The sequence below is a fragment of the Magallana gigas genome, chromosome 5, assembly GCF_963853765.1.
Source record: "Magallana gigas chromosome 5, xbMagGiga1.1, whole genome shotgun sequence".
Lineage (NCBI taxonomy): Eukaryota > Metazoa > Mollusca > Bivalvia > Ostreida > Ostreidae > Magallana > Magallana gigas.
In genome coordinates, this window is record NC_088857.1 from 20,881,588 (window position 1) to 20,908,065 (window position 26,478).

At 34.2% G+C, this 26,478-nt stretch overlaps 2 protein-coding genes and 1 long non-coding RNA gene across 5 annotated transcripts in view; 2 read left to right on the plus strand and 1 right to left on the minus strand.

Annotated features, from left to right (window-relative positions):
- The first annotated feature begins 771 nt into the window (after positions 1 to 771).
- LOC117681116 (uncharacterized) lies at positions 772 to 3,452 on the plus strand. The gene is made up of 2 exons (XR_010714425.1): positions 772 to 1,169; positions 3,384 to 3,452. It is a non-coding gene; the product is annotated as an uncharacterized lncRNA (long non-coding RNA).
- A 5,085-nt stretch (positions 3,453 to 8,537) lies between these two features.
- LOC117685349 (uncharacterized) lies at positions 8,538 to 20,339 on the minus strand. Of its 2 annotated transcripts, none has more exons than XM_066085550.1 (2): positions 20,229 to 20,339; positions 8,538 to 10,527 (listed from the first exon to the last, which is right to left on the minus strand). In XM_066085550.1, the coding sequence occupies exons 1-2, from the start codon at positions 20,328 to 20,330 to the stop codon at positions 8,635 to 8,637; spliced, it is 1,995 nt and encodes a 664-aa protein (XP_065941622.1). In that variant the 5' UTR covers positions 20,331 to 20,339; the 3' UTR covers positions 8,538 to 8,634. The 2 variants fall into 2 exon arrangements, with proteins under 2 accessions (XP_065941622.1, XP_034315573.2); XM_034459682.2 differs by having other exon boundaries at positions 20,214 to 20,339.
- Positions 20,340 to 22,459: 2,120 nt separating this feature from the next.
- The window catches only part of LOC136275707 (uncharacterized), a 29,292-nt gene continuing 25,273 nt past the window's right edge, over positions 22,460 to 26,478 (plus strand). For both annotated transcript variants that reach the window (XM_066085501.1, XM_066085502.1), the window contains exon 1: positions 22,460 to 22,629. In XM_066085501.1, coding sequence (XP_065941573.1) covers positions 22,555 to 22,629 — 75 coding nt within the window. In that variant the 5' untranslated portion in view covers positions 22,460 to 22,554. The remainder of the gene's footprint in view (positions 22,630 to 26,478) is intronic.

Here is a 26,478-nt window from a genome sequence, read left to right on the forward strand (position 1 = left end):
AATTTTTCAGTGGATTTTTAAATTTGCTAAAATTGGTTTGCATGCAGGGGACACATGGTCCCGACTCTTGAGAATTTTTAAACATTTCAGAATAAAACAAGTACAACTTACAAATAGCACTGTATAGAATAGCCAGGGATGGTCTCAAAAATTTCAGAAATTTTTTCCTTTTTTCACATTTTCACGGGTCCAGCACCACGCTCCAGTCCCGAGCAACTGCCATAAACTACCATAGGATTGGTAGCTTAATGTATACCCATGCAAATAATCACCAATTGATAGGGGGTCAATCACCTTCTTTTCGAGTGACATTTCGTGTTCTGAACCCACCCTACTTTTCAAGCACAAAACCGAAAGTGAAAATTTTGGCCACAGTTTCGCATTTTCATTCCATATCTTATGAAAAGTGCTACCAGCATTAAAGTGTCGTATATCAATGAAATTGACATGAGCACCTCTATCCACAAAATGAAAGCAATAAATATTCTAGCAATTTATACACCTCAAATAACCAGCCAAACCTCAGGTTCTCCCTTTATTTCAAAATTTTGACCGGGTCTTTCCTTCGAAACTATCCCCTGCCACCACAGTCTGGTTACACTGTGACCCAAGAAACTGTTAGACTTCTGCTCCAGATTATCGATCCACAGGGGGTGCAACTACGGCGTCGAGGTAGATTAAGACGGCGGATATATTCTAATCCTGCTGGTCCGGACTTCATGTGGCACATTGATTCTTATGACAAACTTAAACCTTATGGTATCTGTATCAATGGCTGTATCGATGGGTTTTCTAGGCATATCATTTGGCTAGAGGCATATTCGACAAATAGTGATCCAGCGGTAATAGCAAGCTATTTCATGTCTGCCGTTGAATCTAGAGTGGGGTGTCCTAAGAGAATCAGAGCTGATATGGGGACAGAAAATGGTCACGTAGAAAATATGCACAAATTTTTAAGATACGAAGACGTTGATGAATTTGCACAAAGATGTTTTCTTTATGGCTCCAGTAACCATAATCAGAGGATAGAGGCTTGGTGGTCATACCTTAGAAGCCACCACGCTCAGTTTTGGATATCCTTTTTCCATGAAATGAAGGAAGAAGACCAATTCTGTGGCAACTTTCTCGACAAAAATTTGGCGCAGTTCTGTTTTATGCAGTTAATACAGGTAAATAAGTAAACAATTGTTTTTACCCAAAGTTGAAAATAAATAAAAGATATAAATAAAATTTGGGTAAAATGACACAAATGTAGCACAAAATACATTTTTGTAGAGTAGAACGTTAACAAAGATATACATGTACATTTAACAACAATAGTGATAATGTACGGTGGATGAACATTACATACATATATGTGTATGAGATCTTAATCATCTTCGCTAGCCAAGGGTTTTCGGTCCACTTTGCTCCCAATAAACGGGGAGCAAAGTGGACCGAAAACCCTTGGCTAGCGAAGATGGATCTTAATAGATCAGTGGATAAAGCGCTGGTACGGTACACCAGAGGCCCTTGGTTCAAGTTCCGGTCTAGACTTTACTTTTCACCACCTCTTACATTTGGCGTGCCAATGGGCGCTATTGTGAAGATATATTATCCATCATAGAAACAAATGGCAAATCCATTGATGAAGGCTCACATACATGTATTTTTATTGCTGATGATAAATAATCATTTTAGTTAAGGTGACCTAAAATAAAAACGAAACGCTTATACAAGTTCACTTACACAAAAATTTCTTTTACTTACAATTATGAAAATGAATATTTGATGATCATTTGCCGACTGTTTCCAAAGATTCCGTAAGGAATACCTAGCTATGAATAACTGCAAACAAAGAATACTAGTATATCCCGCACGAACACACTCGTTGTCATTTGTATTGTCCTAGTTAAATGAAAAATGCGTGTCAAAGTAATTATACTAACATTCATATATGCGTATCGGTATTGTATAGCAATCCCCCCCCCCACCCCCATGGTAGCTTTTCTCCCCGGAAAACCTGCTACATAGTAGCATTCTACAATATGATATTGTTTCGATTTGGATACTTTTTGATAGTTTCAATTTGAAAATATATGCTATGACTATCAATAACCATTCAATTGTATTTTGCATGCTACACTGTATATTAAGAGAAAAATTCAAATTATCCTAATTTCAAAGATAGTCTGGTAATGTATCCTGATTTTTTGGGCATCAACAGGTTTAAATGCAAATAAACAAGAAATAATTTATCAAGGAAAATTATCTAAAACTGGGGAACATCGCCTGTTTCCTATATATATTTAAAGCGTTGTGTTTCGTGCACGTGTGAGTTTTCAAGATTGTAAGATGGGATTATTTCTCCCCAACTCGTACACATCTCTGATTGAAAATTGAAAGTTACATTTTACCAGTCAAAGTACAAAGAAAACATGTATATCAAATCCTTCAGTAAAAATGAAGAAGTATAGCGCCTTTATCCATGCACTAGAATTTTGGCAACACCCATGTTTGAACGGAAAGTACCTGTCACTAAAAAAAACTGATTTTTCATAAATTCAGGAAACCTGCATCGCGAAATGAATATATAGAGCTCTGGGTATAAAGTCAGTTAATATTTTGAACCGTGATAACCGTTCAGAATAATGCACTGAATGTAAGTGTAAATAGAGTATATTGTGTTATTAGAGCTGTTTATATTGATTGTGCGCATACTTAGAATTAAGCAAGCTTTGCGAAAAAGATTCAGCAGATGAAATACATATAGTTTAAACTTTTTATTCTAACTTACGCTTTAAGTTAACAAAATCAAAATGACCTACGCGTTACCACGCATACAACACACTTCTTCAAAGTATTGTCAATATTAATGTATGTGGTTATATACATGTATGTATTAGAAAAGACACTAATGGAAATATTCATCCAATTTTCAGTAAAAAGACCACGTTTATCTAAAATTAATTCAATGTAACGTATACTACGATACCTGTAGAACATAATTTTAATAGGATTTCTTAAATTTAAAGTGGTTCAAATACTCAAATATACAACTTTTTATTACATACTTCTGTAACTATTTTCCTATATATCCCCGATTTTCCCTATAAAATTCAGAAACAAATTAATGATGCTGTGTGAGATAATTAAATTAAGACTATCTTAAACTGGTAATTGTGTAATTTGCGTTTCTTTAAATATAATTTAACGAAATATTGTATAATATTGAACACGTACAATGTATGATGTTTGTAAAAGAGCTACATGTATATGGTATACTAGTAGGCGACATCGTATATTAAGTACGCTTTACCTCTTTATAACTAATAATGTTATTTTGGAAATGTATATTGCTTTTGATTCTGTTATATTTATATTTGTTATCATCGTTATTTTAGGACGAACTTCAAGAAGTCGTTCATCTCTGGAACACGCATCGAATGCGTCAATCTCCTCACCAAGTGTCTCCAAGCGGCAGGCCACTTACAATGTACCGGCTTCCCCATTTGTACAATGCAGAGCATCACTTATGCCAAGTTTCACTGGAAAAGATTCGCGTTTGTAAAGAAGAATGTTCTTTTAAAGGACCTTGTCCGTGTGATAGAGATATATTTGAGCTATGTTGCTTGTTGATGGCAGAGAACAATTTGCAACCTCCGGTTAACAGTGACACTGCAAAACGATTGTACAATGCTTTGAGAAATAACATACTTCAGAGTTTGTAATTCTAATTACATGTAGATGTTATTCACTGTGTTAAATTCGAATTATCTATCCGTTCAAACATTAAAAAAAATACAAGTAAAAAGAAACTACGATACTTTTTAAGGCTTTAAAATCCATTGATAAAAAATCCATTTATCCGCGAGATGATTTGGATACTTTGAAAAATGTACAAATACGGTAAAAGTAGTTCTGGAAAATCAGGTTCTTAATACATGTATATTGTATGAATTTTTCAAAAACTTATTGCAAATCAGCATAATTGCAAATATTATTGCAAATAATCCCATCAAAACCCTCTGCCTTGCAGAAATATAAGAAACATGTCCTTTTATTATTTTTTTCTTACGAATAACTGTAAAATAATCAGTTTAAAAAAATCAAGTTCAATGGAACGATGAAATGAAAATAAAGCGTTAAAAAAGATCACCCCACCCTCAAATTTGAACCCAACTAAGTTGGCTTTTTATGTACGTTATATCGTTGAACCCACGGGTTTTCTTCACACTACATCGTTGAAATAAGTCTAATGTAGAGAAATTCAATGAGTATCCAAAAATTTCGCAAAATGTACATTTTCTTTGCCAATAGAAGTATGATTTAACATTAGTTTGACAAATTTAGGGGGGCAACCCCCCCCCCCCCCCCCCACCCACCCCCTTAAATGCGCCACTGTTTATAAAGCCCGTCTGACCATATTGACACGTCGAAACTGAACGCAGCGCAACGTGTTGTTTGTCTCCTCAAAGATTGATTCCGATCGGGGGGGGGGGGGGGGGGGCACGATTACATGCTGCTCTTATTAACGATGTAGTACAGTTCGATACGATGATACCGATTGAAAATTGTGCTGATCGCGGAAAACTTTTGACGGTTAAATTTTTTCTATGATAACATGATTATAATGTGACCTTAAGATCTGATGCGATTACTCTACAATTAAGATCACGATTTCAATCGCACTGCGAATCGTGAATGCGGGAACGTAGCACAAAATAAGTAAAAGGCATTTAGTGATGTAAAATGAATTATTTTGAAGATTTTGGAGTGCATATGCATACAACGACTGAAAATCAAGCTACGGTAATTAACGTCGCTGAAAACAGAATTATATATATATTGATTTATTCTTTAATTCATTAAATTTATAATGCTATCTTTTATTTTTTTTTCTATATATGAGAGAGAGAATGAGAAGTATAAATATATGTAATAAATAAGAGTCAATCAATGTATGTATTAAAAACCGATAATTTAAAACCTGCAGACTCAGATTACTTACAGTTAAAAATTAAAGAATAAATAAAAAGCTTTTGCTATCTCAATTAAAATTCTAATTTACTGCGGTTAAAATTTACTTTAACGTCTTCATGCTTTCTTTTTTAAATGCTAATTCGTAATTTTAAAAATTTAAATCTGAAAATATCTCTCTTTCCATCTATCTCGCTATCTATCAATGGATACAGTGACAAAGAGTGTATGTGAGCCCCCACCCCCCCCAAATAAAATTTTTAAAAAAATGAGGAACACTTCCATAGATTACAGCAGTTGTATGACCTCCAGATATCATTAGTTAAAGCTGACATGAATTCATAAATATGCATTATTTCCCTTTTATCTCCGACTACCGCCATATTAGTTGTCGATTTCTATTGTTCTGTTCATCGCTACACACCCCCTATATAAGGCCGAGAATACTATTCATGCTTCACCGCATTCAAGAATTTCATACACCCGAACACGTTACCTTGGACGAAAAGACGCATAGAAAAGCGTTTTGAAGAAAAATAATGTGACAACCACTGCACTGGCAAGATATGTCCAATACGACGAAACAAGAGAGGCTGAAATCCAGGCACAGATACTTCAAATTTTCCTCGATAATTGTAGACCATTTTCCTGTGTATGTTATAACATCGCACATGCGCAAATCACACACTGGCAGATCGAGCAATGTCAATTATCGCATGGATTTTATAAACGGGGAGTTTTTTCTAGGAACAGATGGAAACGTTGTTACTTTCTGGGATTTACTATCATTCAGCTACTGTGTTGGACGTTGTGTCGCCGGGATTTTCAAGAATATGCAGACGTTATGCACTCTGTATGAACGACACACGTGTTCGATGTGCATGCGAAGCAAGTCAGCACAGTCTGTGCAAATAATACGGATACCTTGGACATCCTTTCAAAGAATAAATATATTTTGTATTTCATTGATTGTTGTTTTCTTTATTCTTTATTACTACATTTTACTACAATGTGTAGTTCATGCATTTAGAAGTCCGTGCAACGTGAATGCCTCGATCGGAAAGCAACCGACCGTAACTTTCTCAACCGGTATTTATACCCCAGTGGCAGTAGAGGAGCGATCGAAAATAATATGGCGACCAAATGCTTTTATGAATTCATGTCAGCTTTAATCAGAAATTCTTCAAACCAGCTTCTTCTGTGATCATATAATTTTTTTCTCCTCATCAAAACTACATGTATTTTTGTAAAATCCCACCCCTCAAATCTAACTAATCTCTGACCCCCAGGGAAACATACAGTAACAAAAGGCCCATGGGCCACATCGCACACAACCTGAGCAACAATAAAAGCATGATAAAATCAGCTTAATGGAGACATAATACAAAATATCTGGACAATATAGTATAATACATGTAGATATTCTTCTGTTTATAATCAAGTCCCTTTTCTAACAGGATGGTTTTATATTCATATCACATGTTGAGCATCACAGTTCTCAACAAGATCCTAGACAATTGTTTATACATGGGATATAAACCTAAATCAAACTCTGAACCCCTTGTGAGGCCCAAGAATCGTCCAGGGGCAAAAGTCTTAACAATTTTAAAGAATCACAAATTGGGAAAATACCATATATTATTATATATATAATAACATTTCAGTTTTTGTGAATTAAAAATGTTTCCTTTGTAAAATTGGATCCCGAATGTGGCCCCACCCTACTCCTCAAGATTTTTATTTTAACGAATTTGAATCTACACTACCCAATGTTGCTTTTACTTAAGTTACAGATTTTCTAAACAAATGGTTTTGTAGAAGATTTTTCTCCATATATTCCTATGTCAAAAATTTGTCTCCCTCCCCCCACCCCGTTGTGACCCCATCCTACCCTGGAGAAGATGTTGAAAATGTGAAAAGTTTACAGACAGACGGACGACAAACAAAATGTGATCAGAAAAGCTCACTTAAGCTTTCAGCTCAGGTGAGCTAAAAAGAAACCCTTAAAATTTCCATCTTTTAGTTTATTTACCATACACAGTAATTTCTTGCCACTCTGTTCTATTGAAAATATTTTCATTTTCAGATGTCTTTGTGATAACATTACGAATTAATTTTGAACCCTACAACCCAATAACTTCATAAAACATGAGCGACACAAAATGGTCGTTATAGCATAACCGAAAAAACAGTATTGGCTGCGCCACGTAGTTATACATGTAGCATGTGCTACATAAAAAAATAGTGGTTTAAAAGTGTACAAATTGGAAATAATACAAGTAATACGAAATCATTCTTTGAATATTATGAGGTGATAATTTCGGTCAGAGCTTGGTCAAATCTATCATAAAGCCCGAAGGGCTTTATTGGATTTGAACACGCCCCGACCGAAATTATCACCATAATTTCGGTCAGAGCTTGGTCAAATCTATCATAAAGCCCGAAGGGCTTTATTGGATTTGAACACGCCCCGACCGAAATTATCACCTCATAATACTCAAAGAATGATTCCTTATTCCATAAAGATTTAAAAGGTTTTTTTCTAACGGTACATGTATGTCATTCTAAAAAGAACTTCGAACCAAATTTTATTCCCCAGGGGTCATGGTAGGAATAAACTTACAATATACAATATTTTTTGGCATTTCTGGTGCAGTGGATTTTTAATAAAAAAAAAAAACCATTTCAAGACAGACACATTTTTTTTTCTTCAAAAAAGCCAAAAACCTAACCGACTGATGGATGGGAAAGCCTAAACCGTTATATGGCCGTTCAAAATAGGGGATAGCTAAAAATTCAAAAGAACCCATTATATTTTAGACAGCACATGTACATAAGCATATGTATGACCCATAAAGAATCATAAAATAGAATGAAGAAAACTCAACAAATATTCAATACTTTAAATTTTTATAACGCTATGCTGATTTTGCATTTTCAAATAAAAAACAGTCTGTTTTAGCATTCACAGAACCATGAAATAAAATTCATTTAATAAAAATAATTGCATAGCTATTTCAACATTTCAGCAAAAATGAATAAAAACATTATATAACAGGTTTTCACATTTCAATTAAAGGTTATCAAAATCAAAGTTAAGTTTTAGGATACAAAAAGATTTGATGTTATGCATCTCTTGAACATTCTTGTTTTTCTTTATATATTAAGAACTTATAATAAAAAAGACAGGCCTTTTCTCCTTTCAAAATAGTAAAAATACATGATTTATTTGTTCCCTACCTACAAATGAAGAGCAAAATAGGACACAAATATCATATTTTTCATCACATATCATTATTATTGAAGAAGACGAGTTCTCTTTTTCAAAACAATAATAAAGGAACTCTATAAAATTAAACTGTACAACCCGCACAGGAGACCACTGTGATTACCTGAGCAACAGTTCTCAACTCAAACTTAGTATCCCTCTACTTTCTTACTTACATGTAAGACTGCAAGAAAACTGCATCTTCAAATGCAAGAGTGAACAAAATTTCAACATAACCACATACATGCAATAAAGAAAATTTAAGCCCATTTAACACGAGTTAACATTTTTTTTAACTCACCCCCCCCCCCCCCCCCCAACCCCAAAGGTGACCTTCTTTGAGTACAGGAGTGTCATTGTTCTTAGAAATTGACATTTTGGGGGGAAATTCAAACAGTTCAAAACTTTTAAGCAATGTTCATTTCCATGCAGTGGTCACTCTGGAGAATGTTGTCTAATTCATACCGAAACTCAATATAAGACATGTATGTACATGGTAACTCCAGAGTTGGTCCACATGTGTGAGCAATTGGACGTCTTTCTATTCCAATCAACTTGGTAAATGTTACCTCAATCTTTTCAACACAAAGGATATCAGTTCCTGTTAGAAAACGAAGCAATCTCTGGATTGATTTCTGACTTTCCTGTCCCTTAATATACTGTTTGAAGTATTGTAAACACTGATTTTCAGCAGGTGTTTGTGGGTTTGAACTTATCATCTTCAAAACCTTTCTGACTGATGGCCTCTTAGATTCGTACATTTCAAGTAGATCAACTTCACTTGGAATTTGAACAATTATTTCATTTCTACAAACTTCAGCCATTTTTTCTAAAGCATATTTTGGTTTTTGAATTAATTCTTTGTGTGCCATTTTCAAAAGTTCTTCTTGCATATTTTCAAATGTTGGGATTGTTTTACTTCCAAGTCGATCAAGCATGTCCAAGAAGTCTTCATTTTCATCTGCAGAAAGCTTTCGTTCTATTGCAACTTTTGCTAAATCTCTTTCTGATTTGCTTAGGTAAAGGAGAAAAGAATCAAGTAAAGTTTTCTCGCTTATGGAATGTTCTCCAAACAAGAGTGCCGTTACATATGCTGGAGCAAAATTCAGGGGGAAAATGTTGTGGTCTAAAAGACCTTTGACTAAAATTCTTCCAACAGATTTCCATTCCTCCACTTGCCACTGGGGATTAAGAGCAGGCACACGGAAGTCTTCTCCTTCTGCTACCCTCGAGAAGAAATCAGCCCAAAAGGAAGTGTAAACATCTCGTGAAACACCAGATTGATCTGCACCTGCCTCATTAATGAATGAAAACTGAATGGACTTTTTAATGATCTGTGGGCTCTTGAACATTTCAATAAGCTCCTCTAGTACTTTTACTCTGTGAACAATTGTGGTTAGTTTTTCCTCTGGAGGAGGAGATGGACTTCTTGGCATCACTTCTTCAATGGTAATTTCAACATCAGTATTAAAAAATGCTTCATTAAAACTGTCCATCAAAACTGGTAGTGGTTCTTCTGTTCTGACAGTAGAGGTGCCAATCTCATGATTATCTGGAACTGGACATGTTAAAGTTAAAGACAATTTTGACCTCTTTGTAGGAGTGACGTCTGAATCTGGAAGGACGGGATCCCTTATGCTTTCTACATCACTAATTGTCTCCTCTATCTCAGGAAGCTCATTGTCACTTTCTGTTTCTAAGTCCTCTGATGATTTTTTTGTAAGTTCATCTTCTTTGTTTTCAGAACAGGCACCATTTTTGGTCTTGGTACAGAGATGGAAGCGTAACATACCCATTTTTACTGTATCATACATTTCTGCAATTGAAATCTTATCCTCAAACTCTGTCTGCGCAAAATCTAAGACATTACATGAAACTGCTGTTAGCAAAATATTTTTCTTTGATTGACCATTTGGGAAAAATATTTCTTTTGCCACTTCTAAAATGTCTGCTTTTTTTGCATCTCTCAGAAGTTCAATTTTACGGCTACCTCCACCATTGGAACTTCGGACATGTTTTCCGTTGTGCATCCAACCTAATTCAATTTTTCTTCTTAATTTCTGTGCATTTTTGTTCCCTCGTAAATTAAAACTCCTGGTAGGACGACTGCTACAAGCATCTGATTCATCACAGTTTCCCTTGGTCTGCAGTTTCATCTTACTTCTAAGTTTATCAAATAGAGCTGCTTTTCTTCCAGTGTCTGGCTTGGATAGACTTCTAAGATTGACTCGATCTCCAAATGCAGGTATATATCTGCTCAATTCTGAATCATCCATATTCTGAACTGCAGAAACATCAATCTAAAATGACATACATTGGTATCAGTACTAAAAACAAACATTTTAAGGGTATTTTATATTGATAAGCAGTTCATAACTAGAGGTACTGTGAGCAAGCTCACAATTGATACCCTCCGCTAAGAAAAAAATCATAACACAAGTATTTTTGCTATTATAGAAAATATTGGATTAATCTATTTCACTATCCATTTTCTATAAATAACAACTGCCTTTTTTTTTAAAGTGTTAATGCTAATATGAGTAAACAAACCAATTTCTATCCTTTAATTCCATTATATTTTAAGTTAACTGTTAATGCATGAGGACATTTGCATCCTTCCGTTAACAATCATGACTCAAATCAAATGAAATCCACATGTCAAGCAGCCATTTAATATTTAAATATTTTGAATTATTAGTATACTGAGCCCCATTTTTTCCCCCAAAAAAATTTTCCACAAATTTTTTTTCAGAAAAAAAATTTCATCGGGGCAGGCCATTTTCAGAGAGACAGGGATGAGAACCTAAAAATAATTTTATGTGGCCTGAGACAAGCAAGCTTTGTGTCAAATTTGAGCTTCTAATATTTCCATTAATACATGACATGACACAGATAGGAATTAAGCATTTTTGAAACAATGACCTTGAACTTCCCCAATTGCCTTTGGGTCAAGGTCATGACACACCCTCAGGTTATAAGCAATCTTTGTATGAAGTATGGACTTCAAATGTTTCTCCATAAGAAAGATATGGACCGGACACAAATTTTGCACTTTTCTGCCAGTGACCTTGACCTTGCCCAAATGACCTTGTGTCAAGGTCATGACACACCCTTAGGTCATAAGCAATCTTTGTGTGAAGTAAGAACTTCCAATGTTTTTCCATAAGAATGATATTGACCGGACACGAATTTTGCATTTTTTCTGCCAGTGACCTTGCCCTTGCCCAAATGACCTTGGGTCAAGGTCATGACACACCCTTGGGTCATAAGCAATCTTTGTGTTTAGTAAGAACTTCTAATGTTTCTCTATAAGAAAGATATGGACCGGACACGAATTTTGCATTTTTTCTGCCAGTGACCTTGCCCTTGCCCAAATGACCTTGGGTCAAGGTCATGACACACCCTTGGGTCATAAGCAATCTTTGTGTTTAGTAAGAACTTCTAATGTTTCTCTATAAGAAAGATATGGACCGGACACGATTGCACAGACAGACGGACGGACAGACGGACAAGGTGATTCCTATATACCCCCCAAACTTCGTTTGCGGGGGTATAAATATATTGCTTATTAACTACAGCACCCCTACTTTTTTGTGGAATGTCATTTCATGAATCAATTGTTTTTCAAATTTGGTCCAGTTTTTTTTATATACAGTAAGTCATTAAAGCAAATAATTTATAAATGCTTCATATCTGTAACGGGATGAGCGGAGGCTACTCCAAACAACAACAAGACATCTTAAATTTAACAAAATTTAATAACAAAAAAAAATAAGAGAAAGAAAGAAAAGATAGAAATATAAACACTAAACCACACAAACACTCACACACCTTTCACTCAACAAGAAAAAAATATGATGTTTATACAAATGACCAAAAATAAATTAGAAGAGTGTCCGAATCTCCGGGGCTGTTGTCCTGGACCAACTACGGACAACCACAACTATAGTAGTTTCGTCACCACAATCATCATCATCACCATCGCCATCATAATCATCGACACTATCGTCAACACCATCGCCTACAACACCATAATCATAATAGACATCATCGTCATCACCATAATCATCTACTTCATAATCATCACCGACGTCACCATGAACGACATCATCTACATCATCTTCATCGACATGACCATCATCATCGTCGTCGTCATCATCACCATAACATCATCGTCGTCATCAACATGAACATCGCATCGTCATCGACTTCACCATGAACGACATCATCTACACCATCATCATCGTAGTCATCGACATCATAACATCATCGTCGTCATCAACATCAACAATATGACACTACAATAAGTGTACAAGTGACACCATAACACCATAATAAAAACAATATTGTATAATACATCATATAAGTATCTCACTGATAGTATCAAACTATGATAATGTATAAATAGTATTATATTAAAGGCAACATCTCAAAATATTGTAAGTATATGGTAACTAAGTTATTTGTTTACAGTAAACAATATGGCGTCTGAGACTTCCGGTGACGCACTTCCGCCCAAGTAGTTAAGTGGAAAAAGTGACAATAAATTGTAAAATAAAATAACGCATAGAAAATAGCCCTTTAAATCACCGTTTCTTTATACAGCAATAGCAAAAACTGTACTATAGAAAAAGACGAATTCCATTTAAACACTCTCGCTAAAGTCACACATCAGTGAACACACAGGTAACTCTACAGTGAACAATGGTCAAGGTGACTTTATAGGACGACTGCGTAATACTAATAAAAAGGCAAAAATTTACAAATAAACTACACCAAACTAAATAAATACTTACCACGGTCAGCTATCCGTGTCCGCGTCAAATGCTGAACTTGTGAAACTAAAACATGCCACACAGGCTTCTAACACGATACCCCCTTCACACACTAAGCACGTCTTTATTGCTGGACAGCTCGGCCGGGTATATCTTAGCGCCTATTGTTAGCGTCGGCCAAGCACGTTGCAAAGAATTATGGGAAAAATAAAATCGGGTGTGTTCGATATGAACAGTGATTGTCACAATATCAAAGTTTTAAAGAACATTCATCAATGAATCTGCAACTCTATTTTGCCATGCAATTTAGGTAAAGGTCTCCTTTTTTTTCTTTACCCAAGAGGCCAGGGGGTGGGGTGGGGGGGTGGGGGGGGGGGGTGGGGGACGGGGGGCGTGTTGCTAATCTGAGCAACAATAGCCATAACTGTGATAATATCTGGAGAATTTAGTAAATCTTGTTAAAAAACTTGTGTCAATACATTAATGAAAAATTATTTTTTTGCAGATGTTACATATATTCCTATTCTGATTCAGATTTTATTTTTCACATCTTCAGAGACCCCAGCATTACTTTGGGGGTTATGATTTGAACAACTTAAAATCTATTTAACAATATCAAAATATTGTTTAATAGACGCTTTGCATATAAGAAATATCATGAATTACAACATTTAAGTTCTTGCGGCGAAGATCTTTTAAAAGATTTTTTTTAATGTTAAATGTAATCCCCCATTGTGGTACAACCTTATCAAACTTGAATCTACACTTCTTTAGGATCCTTTCAAACAACTTTCTGTTTTTCAAATTTCTGGCCAAATTGGTTTTTGAGACAAGATTTTTGAAAAAATGCAAACTTGTCAATAATTTCAAATTATCTCCTCTTGAAAAGAGTTGTTGGCCCTTAATTAATATAACAAACTTGAATTCCTTTTACCATCCAAGGATGATTTGTGCCAAGTTAAGTTAAAATTGACCCTGTGGTTCTGGAGAAGAAAAAGGAACAAATGGACAAATAAACAAACAGATGACGGACACAGGTGATCAGAAAAGTTCACTTGAACTGTCAGTTCAGGTGAACTTAAAAATGTGATCTTCATGACGTCACTTGAACCTATGTAAACTACATTGTATATTGTGCATGTTTTCACTACCTTTCAGCATAATTGTTATACTCTCTATATAACTATTATATTAGGGGACAGAAAATGAATAAAACTGCAAATATACCTTTGAGCAATATAACCCATTGTAGTTTCAAAGAAGAAGCTGAAAAATGTTGACACATGAAAGACAGCACATGAAAACAGACAACAAGAAAAAAGCTGTTAATATGACTGCAAACTGGGTTTTCTTTTGTGTGGACAGTATCCATAATCCATTTGTCAACCCTGAATTGATAAACACTACCTATTCAGAGCAATGGGGGTACTCTATATATTATATGCAATTTTTTGCCAAAATATAACTAAGTTCATCAGGTGGTATTTTTTCATAAATTTATATCAAAAATCAAAATCAAAGTATTAAATATGCACATCTCTGATATATGTACAATTGATCTTCAAAACAACTCCCTAACTTGAAAACTGTAGGAGAAGTTATCTGTACAATAGGGATACAATTTAGGCAGTCGCCCTCCATTTTCTCATCATTTTAATAATTTCCTTTGGAAAACCTGGTCAAAAATTGATTGCAATAGGTCACCTAGTTATAAACTATCAGGGCTTAAATTTGGACAATATGATTATAAAACAAGAGGTCCATGGGCCACATTGCTCACCTGAGCAACAATGGACATAATAAATTCAGCTTTATGAAGTCATATCCAAAATATCAGGACAATGAATGAGTAAAATAGATCCTGTAGTAAAAGATTTTCAAAGTTTTCTCCAGAAGTTCTTATGTTGAGCCCCTTTTGTAACTGATTTCATAGTTATACCACATATTGAGCAATGCCATTCTCAAAAAGATCTTGAACAACTGTTCTTATAAATATAAACCTACACCAAACTTTGAACCCCTTGTGTGGCCCAAGAATTATCCAGGTCCACTGTCTAAACAATTGAGAATCAACAAATGTCGATATGCTTGCATATTAGTAATACTATATACTATGTATTTTTGAGCATGATCAAATTTTTTTCCTATGTAAACATTTGAACCCCCCCCCCCCCCCAATTGTGGTCTTATCCATTTTTATTTGATTTTTAGAGATTTTCCTCCATATATTACACTACCTGAAAATGCTTCCACACAAATTACAGCTTTTCTCCTTAATCAATTTATGAAAAGAAGATATTTCTTTACATTCCTATGTAAAAATTTGACCCCCCCACCCCCCATTGTGACCCCACTGTACCCCTGGAGATTATAATTTGAACAAACTTGAATCTACACTACCTGAGAATGCTTCCACAAAAGTTACAGCTTTTCTGCTTTTTTTTTTTATTTTCGTAAAAAAGATATTTCTCTTTACATTCCTATGTAAAAATTGGCCCCCTCATTGTGGCCCCACCGCACTCCCAGGGATCATAATTTGAACTAACTTGAATCTTCACTACCTAAGGCTACTTCCATTAAAGTTACAGCTTTTCTGGTCAATTGGATTTTGAGAAGAAGATTTTAAAGATTTATTTCCCTATATTTATTCCTTTGTAAATATCCCCCCCCCCCCAATTGTGGCCCCCACCGTACCCCTGGTGATCATAATTTTAACAACTGGAATCTACATGTACACTACCTGAGGATGCTTCCACACAAGTTACAGCTTTTCTGACTGATTGATTTTTGAGAAGAAAATTTAAAAGATTTTTCTCTATATATATTCCTAATGTAAAAATCAGACTCCATATTGTGGCCCCCCCTACCCCCCGGGGTCATGATTTTCACAACTTTGAATCTACACTACCTGAGAATGCTTCCACATAAGTTTCAGCTTTCCTGGCCAAATGGTTCTTAAGAAAAAAAAATTGAAAATTTTGTGAAATTCCTAATTACATGTATCTCCCCTTAATTTTCACAACTTTGAATCCCCTTGCCTAAGGATGCTTTGTGTCTAGTTTGGTCGAATTTTGCCCTGTGGTTCTGGAGAAGATGGACAAAATGTGATCAGAAAAGCTCATCTAAGCTTTCAGTTCAGGAGAGCTTAAAAAAGATAGCTTTCTAAGTTAAGTTTTATTTTTATTGTCTTTTGTGGACTTGTTCTAATCCTATTTATTTTTTTCAAAGAACTATATTAGGCCAAATAACAAAATACCAGTGGTTCCGGTCACCCGACCGTCCCTATTTTATACCCCGACCCTAAACTTTTTTTTTTTGCCAATTTTCAAATTTTTCCTGAATTTTCCGCCCACTTTCCATCATCGGCTCCAATATTAGATTTAGTTTCAGCATTGGCGTCTCCAATTAGTGTGGCAACATTTTGATTCTTATCAGTTGATTGAAAAGAAGAGATAAATCATGAACTGTTTGTACCTTGTGTACCTCACAATAAATAAATTAGGACCAACCTAGGGGTTGACATATACTTGATGCTTTTTCATCGGTAACTTTGTCGGAATTTTATTTTAAAGAAATGTTTAAGTCGCCTTGTATTCTGAGTTCACAATCGAGTAAATTTAACCCAAAGGCAATAAACTGATAATTATGAATTCAAAAGGTGTTTTCACAGCCTCAGTTAACCCCTGTTACTTGCGACTGTCTTATATGTAGAGGTTATATATATGGGTCATTCTCAAAAAAGGTGGATTTTTTCAAGTACCACTTGTTTAAAAACAAAGTACTTACAACCAGATTGAATTTATCATAGTTTGTATCGGGCATATCATGATGTTTGTTTGCTAAAATATGCCAACAGTACATCAAATGAAAATCTATAAAAATATGATATTTACAACCACATGAAAAGAAAACAGTCTTTGGTGTAACACATAAGAAATATTCATAAATTTCATTAAATCTTATTGTTCATGCATTTGGTTTGGTGTTAAAGTTAAATTTTTTGAAGTTTTTCTTGAACTTAATCATAAAACAAGAATTTGATAATGTATTTTCCTTAATTTTTCATATTTGGTTTGTGAATGATAAAATATGCATCTATCTCATGACATTGTATTGCACACTGAACACTTCTTCTCCATTTAATGCCTGATTTTTTTTTGGGAGACACTTGTAAGTGACATGAAAAATAATCTTAAGTGAAAAAACCTCAATATTTCTTGAAAAATCTTTGAAAATAAAAACAAAATAAGGGATGTTACATTAAGGACAATTATTGTTAGTCCAAATGTTATACCAAGGACAACCTTTATTTAAACACAAAAATATCAGATTCTAAAATAGAGACAACTGAATGTTTTCATAGATATAACTTATGAATGCATATATTTAACAGTAATCATTATCAATGTGCATAATAGTGCCCCTAAAGTCAAATTATTTACACAATTTAGTTCCAGTATGTTTCACCAAGGACACTTATGCTACACCATGGACATTGCCTGTTATAAGAATCAAAGTTTTAATATTTCAATTTGTTTTGAAAGCTTGAATGTATTTTAAATGAATTCAAAATTACCAAATGCACTTTTCAGCGGATATATTATACATGTTACTGTTATTCTCTGCAAGTTCAGGCGTAAAATTTAAGTTTGTTATACAAAAGACACAACATGTTACACCATGGACACCATTTTATCTAGTTGATGAATAATTTTAGTATTTTATTATACTACATTGCATAATCTGTCATAAAATGTATTTATACAATACTTGTTTTATTAATTTTTCTATCAGAAATACATGCATGGGAATTGAAATACTCTTTTGTGTAACATTAAAAGTCCTTGGTAACACATTTTGTTTAAAGTCAAATAATATTTTTTAGGGAAAATTTGGCTTAAGCTGTAAGTCCAATATCAAATTCAATATTAATTATACTTGAATTGATAAATTTGATTTGATTTGACAATGCTGAATTTTTTTAAAATGAATATTTTAGGTCTTGTGTCCTTGGTGTTAATTGTATGTGTCTTTGGAGTAACAAAATATTGCATGATTGAGAAATAATCTAGATCTACAGCAAACAGATGCTTCAACATTATATATAAGCATAAACTAACAAATGTGATACATTGTGATATATTTATTGAATAATTTCATCATATCTTTCCCAAAAAAATAAAGTATGTAAATTATAGTCTATGGGATAACAGTGATAGTCTATGGTGTAACTTTTTGTTCTTGTTACACCAAGGACTGTTACACAAAGGACATATTTATGAATTAACTTGTCTCTGCTAAATAATTACTGCTCCCTCAGAGTAAAAGAGCATATTATCTGCTACAACAACACATAGCAATAGTTTGTCTGTTTTCCAGAGTGTCTAAATATTTCTTTTTCCTAAGTATTTCCTGTTAGCCCAAAGACAATATAAAAAGTTACACATTTATTTCTACTTATCATTAAAAAAATTGAGTAAATTTCATCTTCAGCTATTTTGTCTTCTATCACTGTTTATAGCTATACGATGGGAATAAGGAGGCATCAATTATCTTTCAAATTACTAAGAATAGCAACTCTTACACACCAATATTTTGTTTCGTTACACCATGGACATAAAAACATGTACAGACAAACTTGATCTCGCTGAAAATTATTGTTCATATATTTTCTTCGTCTTTTTGCTTGAGAGAGGTATTTTACTTACCTTTTATCTCTTGACCCTATTATTTTAATAAAAAATGGTCTTACTACCTTACAAAACCTATTTAAAGTCGCAAACTCTGAGTGGGAACAGTCAAATAATGTGAAAAAATCAACTTATAAACTTTCTAAATTTTTAAGATTTTGTTAGAATTAACTGTTTATGTGCCAGTATGTATGCTAATATATATCCAAAGGTAGCACAAAAGTGAAACTTGGCAAAAATCAAGGATTATACTTTCTAGTGCCCTTGAACAACCCAATACCACCTTTTTTGAGAATGACCCACATACAGGTGATGCTTTTTGTCATACATTTTTGTTAAATGTGCAATTTTTTCAGGTTGCATGTGTACAAAATCGCCCTTTAGTGTAATTATAGTTCTCAGTTTTGAACTGTTCTGTTAACACTATAATGTCGATGCGCATGTTAATTTAAATTACTATAGTCTGTCCCAAGTTATTGCTTCCATCACTTTTTGATAATTTTTAATAAAAATACACACACCTGTGAAAAAAATGCTGTTGAAATCGATAAAAGGGAAAATATCCAAGATATTTTCATTGACAAATTATCATTTTTCACTCATAAAAGTTCATAGGAACGAAAAAAATTTTCTTATGGAGATTTATAATGGGAAATGTTTACAGCTTTTCTCCATTCGGAAGTACTTGGGACATCTCGCACAATTTTTCAACGTTATCATCCGGGCTTAATCATGGCTGATGCAATGCAAAATTCCCGTAGACTTTCTATTTTGGGATGTGTATTGAAACCTGAAGCGTCAGAACAGATAATCTGGACATTTTTCATATTTATAGTGGATGAACGTAGTTTGAGCACAAAGGTATTTACTATTATTGGAATATCAAGCAAAAAGTGGTGGAAGCAAAAACTCGGGACATAGTATAAGTAGGGTGTTATTATTTCCTTTTTGACAGCACATTCTCGTCATACACCCTCCCCATCCCCTGTGTCGATTTTGTAATAATACAGGAGTCCGCGATTTTATCAATTAGTTGTTAATAAATGAGAAACAGACTAATTCCTACCAAAAGTGCTTGGGGACGCCCCCCCCCCCCTAAAAAAATCACAATTAACGCGAAATATGCTATGTACAAAAAATGCATATACCACTGGTATAAAAAGAGAAGAAGGTTAGCAACTAGCAACTTCAGCAGACGCCATCTTGTAAAATTCAACACCTCGCTAGGAAATCCCAACATTATTTAACCTGTTAACTGAAAAAAAACCTGACCGGCTGGAAGTGATGATAGCTGTATTTCCACAAGTTAATAATAAATGAGATGCAATGCTATTTTGTGACTTTTCAATAAATCCTTTATCCTTTAAATTAATCCTTTAATTATTCACCGCACATTAGGCCTATCGTCATTTTGCAAAATGTCCATAGGTCCTATGCACCACGTGCATGCAAGCTTGCATTCCTGATTCAGCGAATATGCATATGTACATAACTGTTATTGATAGATGAACTGTTACTTACTCGATCTCTTCTTACTTTCTTAATGGCCTCTTCAGTGTATCCTCTTTTGCACATAAAATCAGTGACTTTTCTGAGATCATCAGACTCAGTCTCACTACCGTGACTACAATCCGTCATATTGCACCGTCTTCTAAAGCCCGGATGGCACATTGTTTTAATATGTACGTTCGTACAACATGGTACAAAGAATGTATTTGTTCGGACAAATAAGTTATTTGTTCGGACAAATAAGTTATTTGTTCGAACGAATTAGGATTTGTTCGGACGAATTAGATATTTGTTCGGACAAATAAGTTATTTGTTCGGACGAATTAGGATTTGTTCGGACGAATTAGGATTTGTTCGGACGAATAAGTTATTATATAGTGGTACATGTATGTGAGAGAGAGAGAGAGAGAGAGAGAGAGAGAGAGAGAGAGATTTAATAATGGATACATAAATGTGAAAAGTCTAATCAGTTTACATGATCATGCGCGGATCCAGAAAAATTTACCGGGGTGGGGGTGGGGGGTCTGAGAGATAATTTTGTTTGCGGGGTGGGGGTCCAAGGCCACCCGACCACCCCGGCTCTAGATCCGCGTATAGGTGTATGCCAACTCTAGGCAGCGCATGTTTTTTCTTTGGTAGCTTTAAGTTTTTTTTCGCGTAATGCCAGAAGAAATGATTCCAATAGTCAAAATTATATGATTCCGCACGTGGATTTTGATTGTCGATATTTATATTGAAAATGTAGTCATTCTCCTGTTTACTTGGGACACTGGACATACGAAATTATCTTTCGCCTTAACTTTATACATATACATGTACATACGATCAAAGTTAACTAATATGCTTCGTGGAATTGTAATAATCGCACAATTACTTTTAGTGACTTATAAAACAAACTAATTTTTACTTATACTTTATAATATAAAGTCAGCAAAATAACCCAACATCCTAACTATAATATAAAAAATAATAAAAATAGAATTTAATGATAAAAATACTTATTGTCCATCAAATAGACCTCTGATGACGTATTTACATGTTAAAATTATCTTTATAAAGTTTTCCTTTGTTTGGAATCTTAGGAGAGCAAATAAAAAAGTTATCAATAATCATAATAATGATCATAACTAATTGAATCAAGTTCTGGGGAAAATTAAAATAATTGGACGATTTAAGGTGAAAACAATTGACAATTGACAATTGACAATTTTATACAATATTTTCAAAAGGTTGTATCTCATTTTTCTTAACTATTATTGAAAAATATTGTTTATGAATCATACTATCGGAAACATCCGACGCCTATTTTCATCGGTCGAATGCGGCATCCAGATTATTTATAGATAGAAACTGCATATGATGACGATTAACTTTGATTTTGTATCGACGACTTTTGATGCTATGTCTGATTTTAAAAATTAAATAGATTCAAAGTTGACTAAAGAGACAACATTAGTTTTAGACTATCGGAAACCCATGGCACCATGATAATATAACTCCAATCCTTTAGATAGATAGAGTTTGAAAATTGAGCTTGACAGCAAAATATGTCAGATATTGCATACATGTCAGATAATATAACACCTATGTCTATATTATTAGCAATTTATCATTTGAAGGAAAGGGGTGGCTTGACCCTCCCCCCCCCCCTTTCATCTACATCATTACCAGAGCAGATAGTCTTAATTACTCCTCATATAAACTAATAACTTTTTAAATATTCGTCCGAACAAATAGCTAATTTGTCCGAACAAATCCTAATTCGTCCGAACAAATACGTAATTCGTCCGAACAAATCCTAATTCGTCCGAACAAATAACTTATTCGTCCGAACGAATTCTAATTTGCCCGAACAAATAGCTAATTCGTCCGAACAAATCCTAATTCGTCCGAACAAATACATAATTTGTCCGAACAAATCCTAATTCATCCGAACAAATACGTAATTAGTCTGAACAAATAACTTATTCGTCCGAACAAATATCTAATTCGTCCGAACAAATCTTAATTCGTCCGGACAAATAATTTATTCGTTCGAACAAATCCTAATTCGTCCGAACAAATAACTTGTTCGTCCGAACAAATCCTAATTCGTCCGAACAAATAGCTAATTCGTCCGAACAAATAACTTATTTGTCCGAACAAATCCTAGTTCGTCCGAACAAATAACTTATTTGTCCGAACAAATAGCTTATTCGTCCGAACGAATAAGATTAACTTTTTTTTTTCATCTGGCCCTTCCACGCCGCCGTAGAAAATATATAAAGGAATGATGTGTTTTTAAATTTAGGTCGAAAAGAAATATTACTTTGCAACCTTACTTGTATTTCAGAGTTTTCTCAAAAGGAAAGCAATGAGTCTGCGTACCAAAGTGTGTTTTGTGGTACTTGGATCTGTCTTTACCTTTATTCTTGATATAAACGAAAGTGTAAGTAAATTATATACGTCTTTTTATGGTACATGCTTTTCCTTGCTTTTATTTCATGAACAATTTGAACAGATAGATCACACCATTAGCACTGTCTTTTTATAGTACCCTGGTTACTACCTTAAAAAATCAAAGTACTGAAGTACTTACGGGAGTTGATTTTATCGATTATTATTTATCTTAAAATCAACGATATGTTATTTTGCTTTTTTCTATTTGAATTATGCACATTTTTATAATATGGATTCTCGGATTTTTCCGACAAGAATTTCGGGAAAACCTCTTATGAATCATGATGTGTAATATTTAAAGATAGAATTGATTTCATCAAATTATGTATCGGTATTCGAAATATTTCAAAAGGTGTATGGATCCAACCAATAATGAACTCTAGTCTCGTTCAACCAGATGCTCGGCTGTCTCCCTTAATCTCCGACAAGTAAGAGATACCAGGTCACGTGACAGCTTGATGATGCGACCTCTAAAATATTTAAGAACAGTATTGAAGGTTTGATTTAACCATAGATTTAAATGCCAAAGATATGGTCTCTTCTTTTTTTATCTGTAAATTTCTTTTTAAATAGCTCCGTATCTGATTAGCCTCGGAAGTTATATTTTTTATGTGCGGTTCCCATGTTGTGGGATTATGTAATACCTAAATATTTTGCTGCCTTGATCGATTCTAGTGTGTGTCCTTTTAAATAATTATTGTATTTGACTGGTGTATAGGATCTAGTGACGCAGAGAACACTACATTTTTGAGGATTAAGACATCCCCAAGCATGTTCCCAATCAGCTATCTCAAGCTCTCTTTGAAGGATTATACAGTCGCTTTGGTCATGAATGGGTATATAAAGATTACAGTAGTCCGCGAAGAGTCTGGTTTTAGATATGACAGATGATGGTAGGTCATTTATGAAAATAAAAATAGAGGAGGCCCAAGGACTTACCCCTAGGGGACCCACTGACCACTGGCATTGGACTGGATACCTCACCTTTGAGTACAACCTGTTGCACTATGTTGCTGAAAAAATCAGAGACCCACCTCCAGATTTTACCACGTATCCAATAATTATCCAGCTTTCTCATCAGTTTGTGGTAAAGCAACTTGTCAAATGCTTTTGAAAAATTCAAAATGATCATATCAGTTTGAATGTTGGAATGTAGATTTTCAAGTAATTGATGACTAAGAGTAAGCAGCTGAGTTTCACAGCTTTTCTTAGTTCTGAATCCATGCTGGCAGTCTACTACAATGTCGTGTTCATCTAAATGGTTCAAAATGTTACTGACAACAACATGTTTCAATAATTTACAACAATTGCATCTCAATATAGGGATAACACAAACTTATCTTTTAAAAATATTGGTAAGCTAGCGTTGTAGCCATCGTAAAACATTAAATTAGATGTCTAAACCACTGGTTAAATTTTCTGAATCGATTAATTATAAATAGAAAGGCACAGTGGTGCACTATAATTCTGTTTTGGGTGGGGTGGGTGGGGGGTCTTAATTCATATTGGTGAATCTAGAGTGGACTTCACATCGGCAATGGCATAACTCATTACATGTGCTTTAAGCATTCTGTATTTACTTTAAATACTTTCAATTTTGAGTTGAGATCAGTTAAGAACAATTGTTACTGTTTTGGAGCAATCGTATTTTCTCGGGCCTTTCCGGCAGGTTCGGAAAACATAGCTTGACGGTACGTCTAGTTAAGAAAATCTAGCTTTTATTATCATTTAAGAAATAACTTTGCATTATAAGACTTAAGATATTGTTACCTTTTGGCATTTACAACAAAATACAAAATTCCAGATCATAGTAGATGATAAAACGAAATTGACATGATACAGTAGTATTCCTAGAATGCCCTACCTTGAAGTCGAGCATGCGTATTCCAGTAAAAAAAAACTAACGTAGTTGCTAGCGTTCTCTAGTTGCTAACGCTCGAGAGCGCTAGTAATTAGCGCTTAGCAATTAGGATACATCACATTGTGCCTGTGAAATGTTTGAAATGTTGGTGCCAGGTGTGAAGAAAAAATTCTATTTTATATTGTTTGAGAATGCGAGCAGGAATCGCGCCTATTCTGATGGCTTTGCTAGGATGTAAATTGTGAAGTATTTTTTCTATGCCATTTACAGTGCCTTGTATGTCTTGTATAGATGGATAATTGTCGTTCAGTTGTGGTAGCTGATCATGCAATTTTAATAAAATGCTATAAAATTCCTATGCAATGTTATTCGGCTATTAAAAAAAATGAAATGTAACGCTTAAAGATACAGTTTGCTATTCTGTGATACATATATGCTACAAGATTTGAACAAAGCCACCTCTGTGTACAGAAGAATTCCAAACAGTTCGAAGTAAAACATTAACAAACAAGTTTACCACTAATATGTAATGCATAGTTTTAAATTTAAATCAAAGTACTGAAGTACTGACGGGAGTTGATTTTATCGATTGTTATTCATTTTAAAATCAACGATATGTTTTTTTGCATGCAAGTAAGAAGATGGATGGATAAGGCGTGTAAAATGCCCATACGCGGTCGGACAGGCTACTAAAAAATTAAAGTATCAATATATTTAACGAATCATTGATTTTTAACCTATATGTTCAATACTTGGAATATGTTGACTCAAACAGGCGTATACGTATCAAAACCTGCAAATACTGTCATTTTTTTAGAACTTCAAGGCACTTTCTTTTATAGAGTGGGTCTGTGCTCCATATTTTTCTCATAGTCTAATTAAGGTCTATTGGAAAACAAACCAATTTCAATCAACAAAAACGTGGAGAGATGGCCAACTATACATTAAAAATATAATTTTGTATCCCAACAATTGAACGTTTTGAAAAAAATAATACAAGTCCGGTGGTTCGTGGCCAATGTCATACATAATATTCAAAAAGCCCACTTTGTTGTGTCTGAAATGGTTAGAGTTCCTGACATAAGCTATCCTTATATATCTAGGGTTTTAATGTTATGGGTTCGATACCACAAACATTTTTCGACAATATTTTTTTCTTATTTTTTGTTAAAAATATTAAAAACTGAGTATAGTTAGAAATTTTGCTTCTGCAAACTTGTATTATAATATATTTGAATAGATTTAATTTGGGGAAAATAAATTCAAAATAGTATTTCACTACCAAACCGATTGGGCATTTGTGCCATCTTATTCCCCCATCTTCTTCCTACAAGTATTTGAATTACGCAATTTTTATAATATGAATCCTACAGGAATTTAAAACACAATATCAATCATGATGTGTAATATTCAAAGAATTATTATACCCCCCGCAAACAAAGTTTGGGGGGGGGGGGTATATAGGAATCACCTTGTCCGTCTGTCCGTCCGTCTGTCCGTCTGTCTGTGCAATCGTGTCCGGTCCATATCTTTCTTATGGAGAAACATTGAAAGTTCTTACCTCACACAAAGATTGCTTATGACCTAAAGGTGTGTCATAACCTTGACCCAAGGTCATTTGGGAAAGGTCAAGGTCACTGGCAGAAAAAATGCAAATTCTTGTCTGGTCCATATCTTTCTTATGGAGAAACATTGGAAGTTCTTACTTCACACAAAGATTGCTTATGACCTAAGGGTGTGTCATGACCTTGACCCAAGGTCAATTGAGGAAGTTCAAGGTCATTGTTTCAAAAATGCTAAATTCTGTCTGTATCATGTCTTGTATTAATGGAAATATTGGAAGCCAGAATTTGACACAAAGCTTTCCTGTCTCAGGCCACATAAAACTATTTTTAGACTCTCATCCCCGTCTCTCTGAAAATGGCCTGCCCTGATGATTTTTGTTTTGGAAAAAAAAATTGTGTGGAAAAAAAATTT

What these genes read in the sequence shown, in the direction of transcription:
- LOC117685349 (XM_034459682.2), bottom strand. Translation starts at nt 20,330, where the DNA reads ATGACGGATTGTAGTCACGGTAGTGAGACTGAGTCTGATGATCTCAGA. An exon ending in AGAAAGTAAGAAGAGATCGA is followed by an intron (nt 10,528 to 20,213) that starts GTAAGTAACAGT and finishes ATGTCATTTTAG; the next exon opens with ATTGATGTTTCTGCAGTTCA.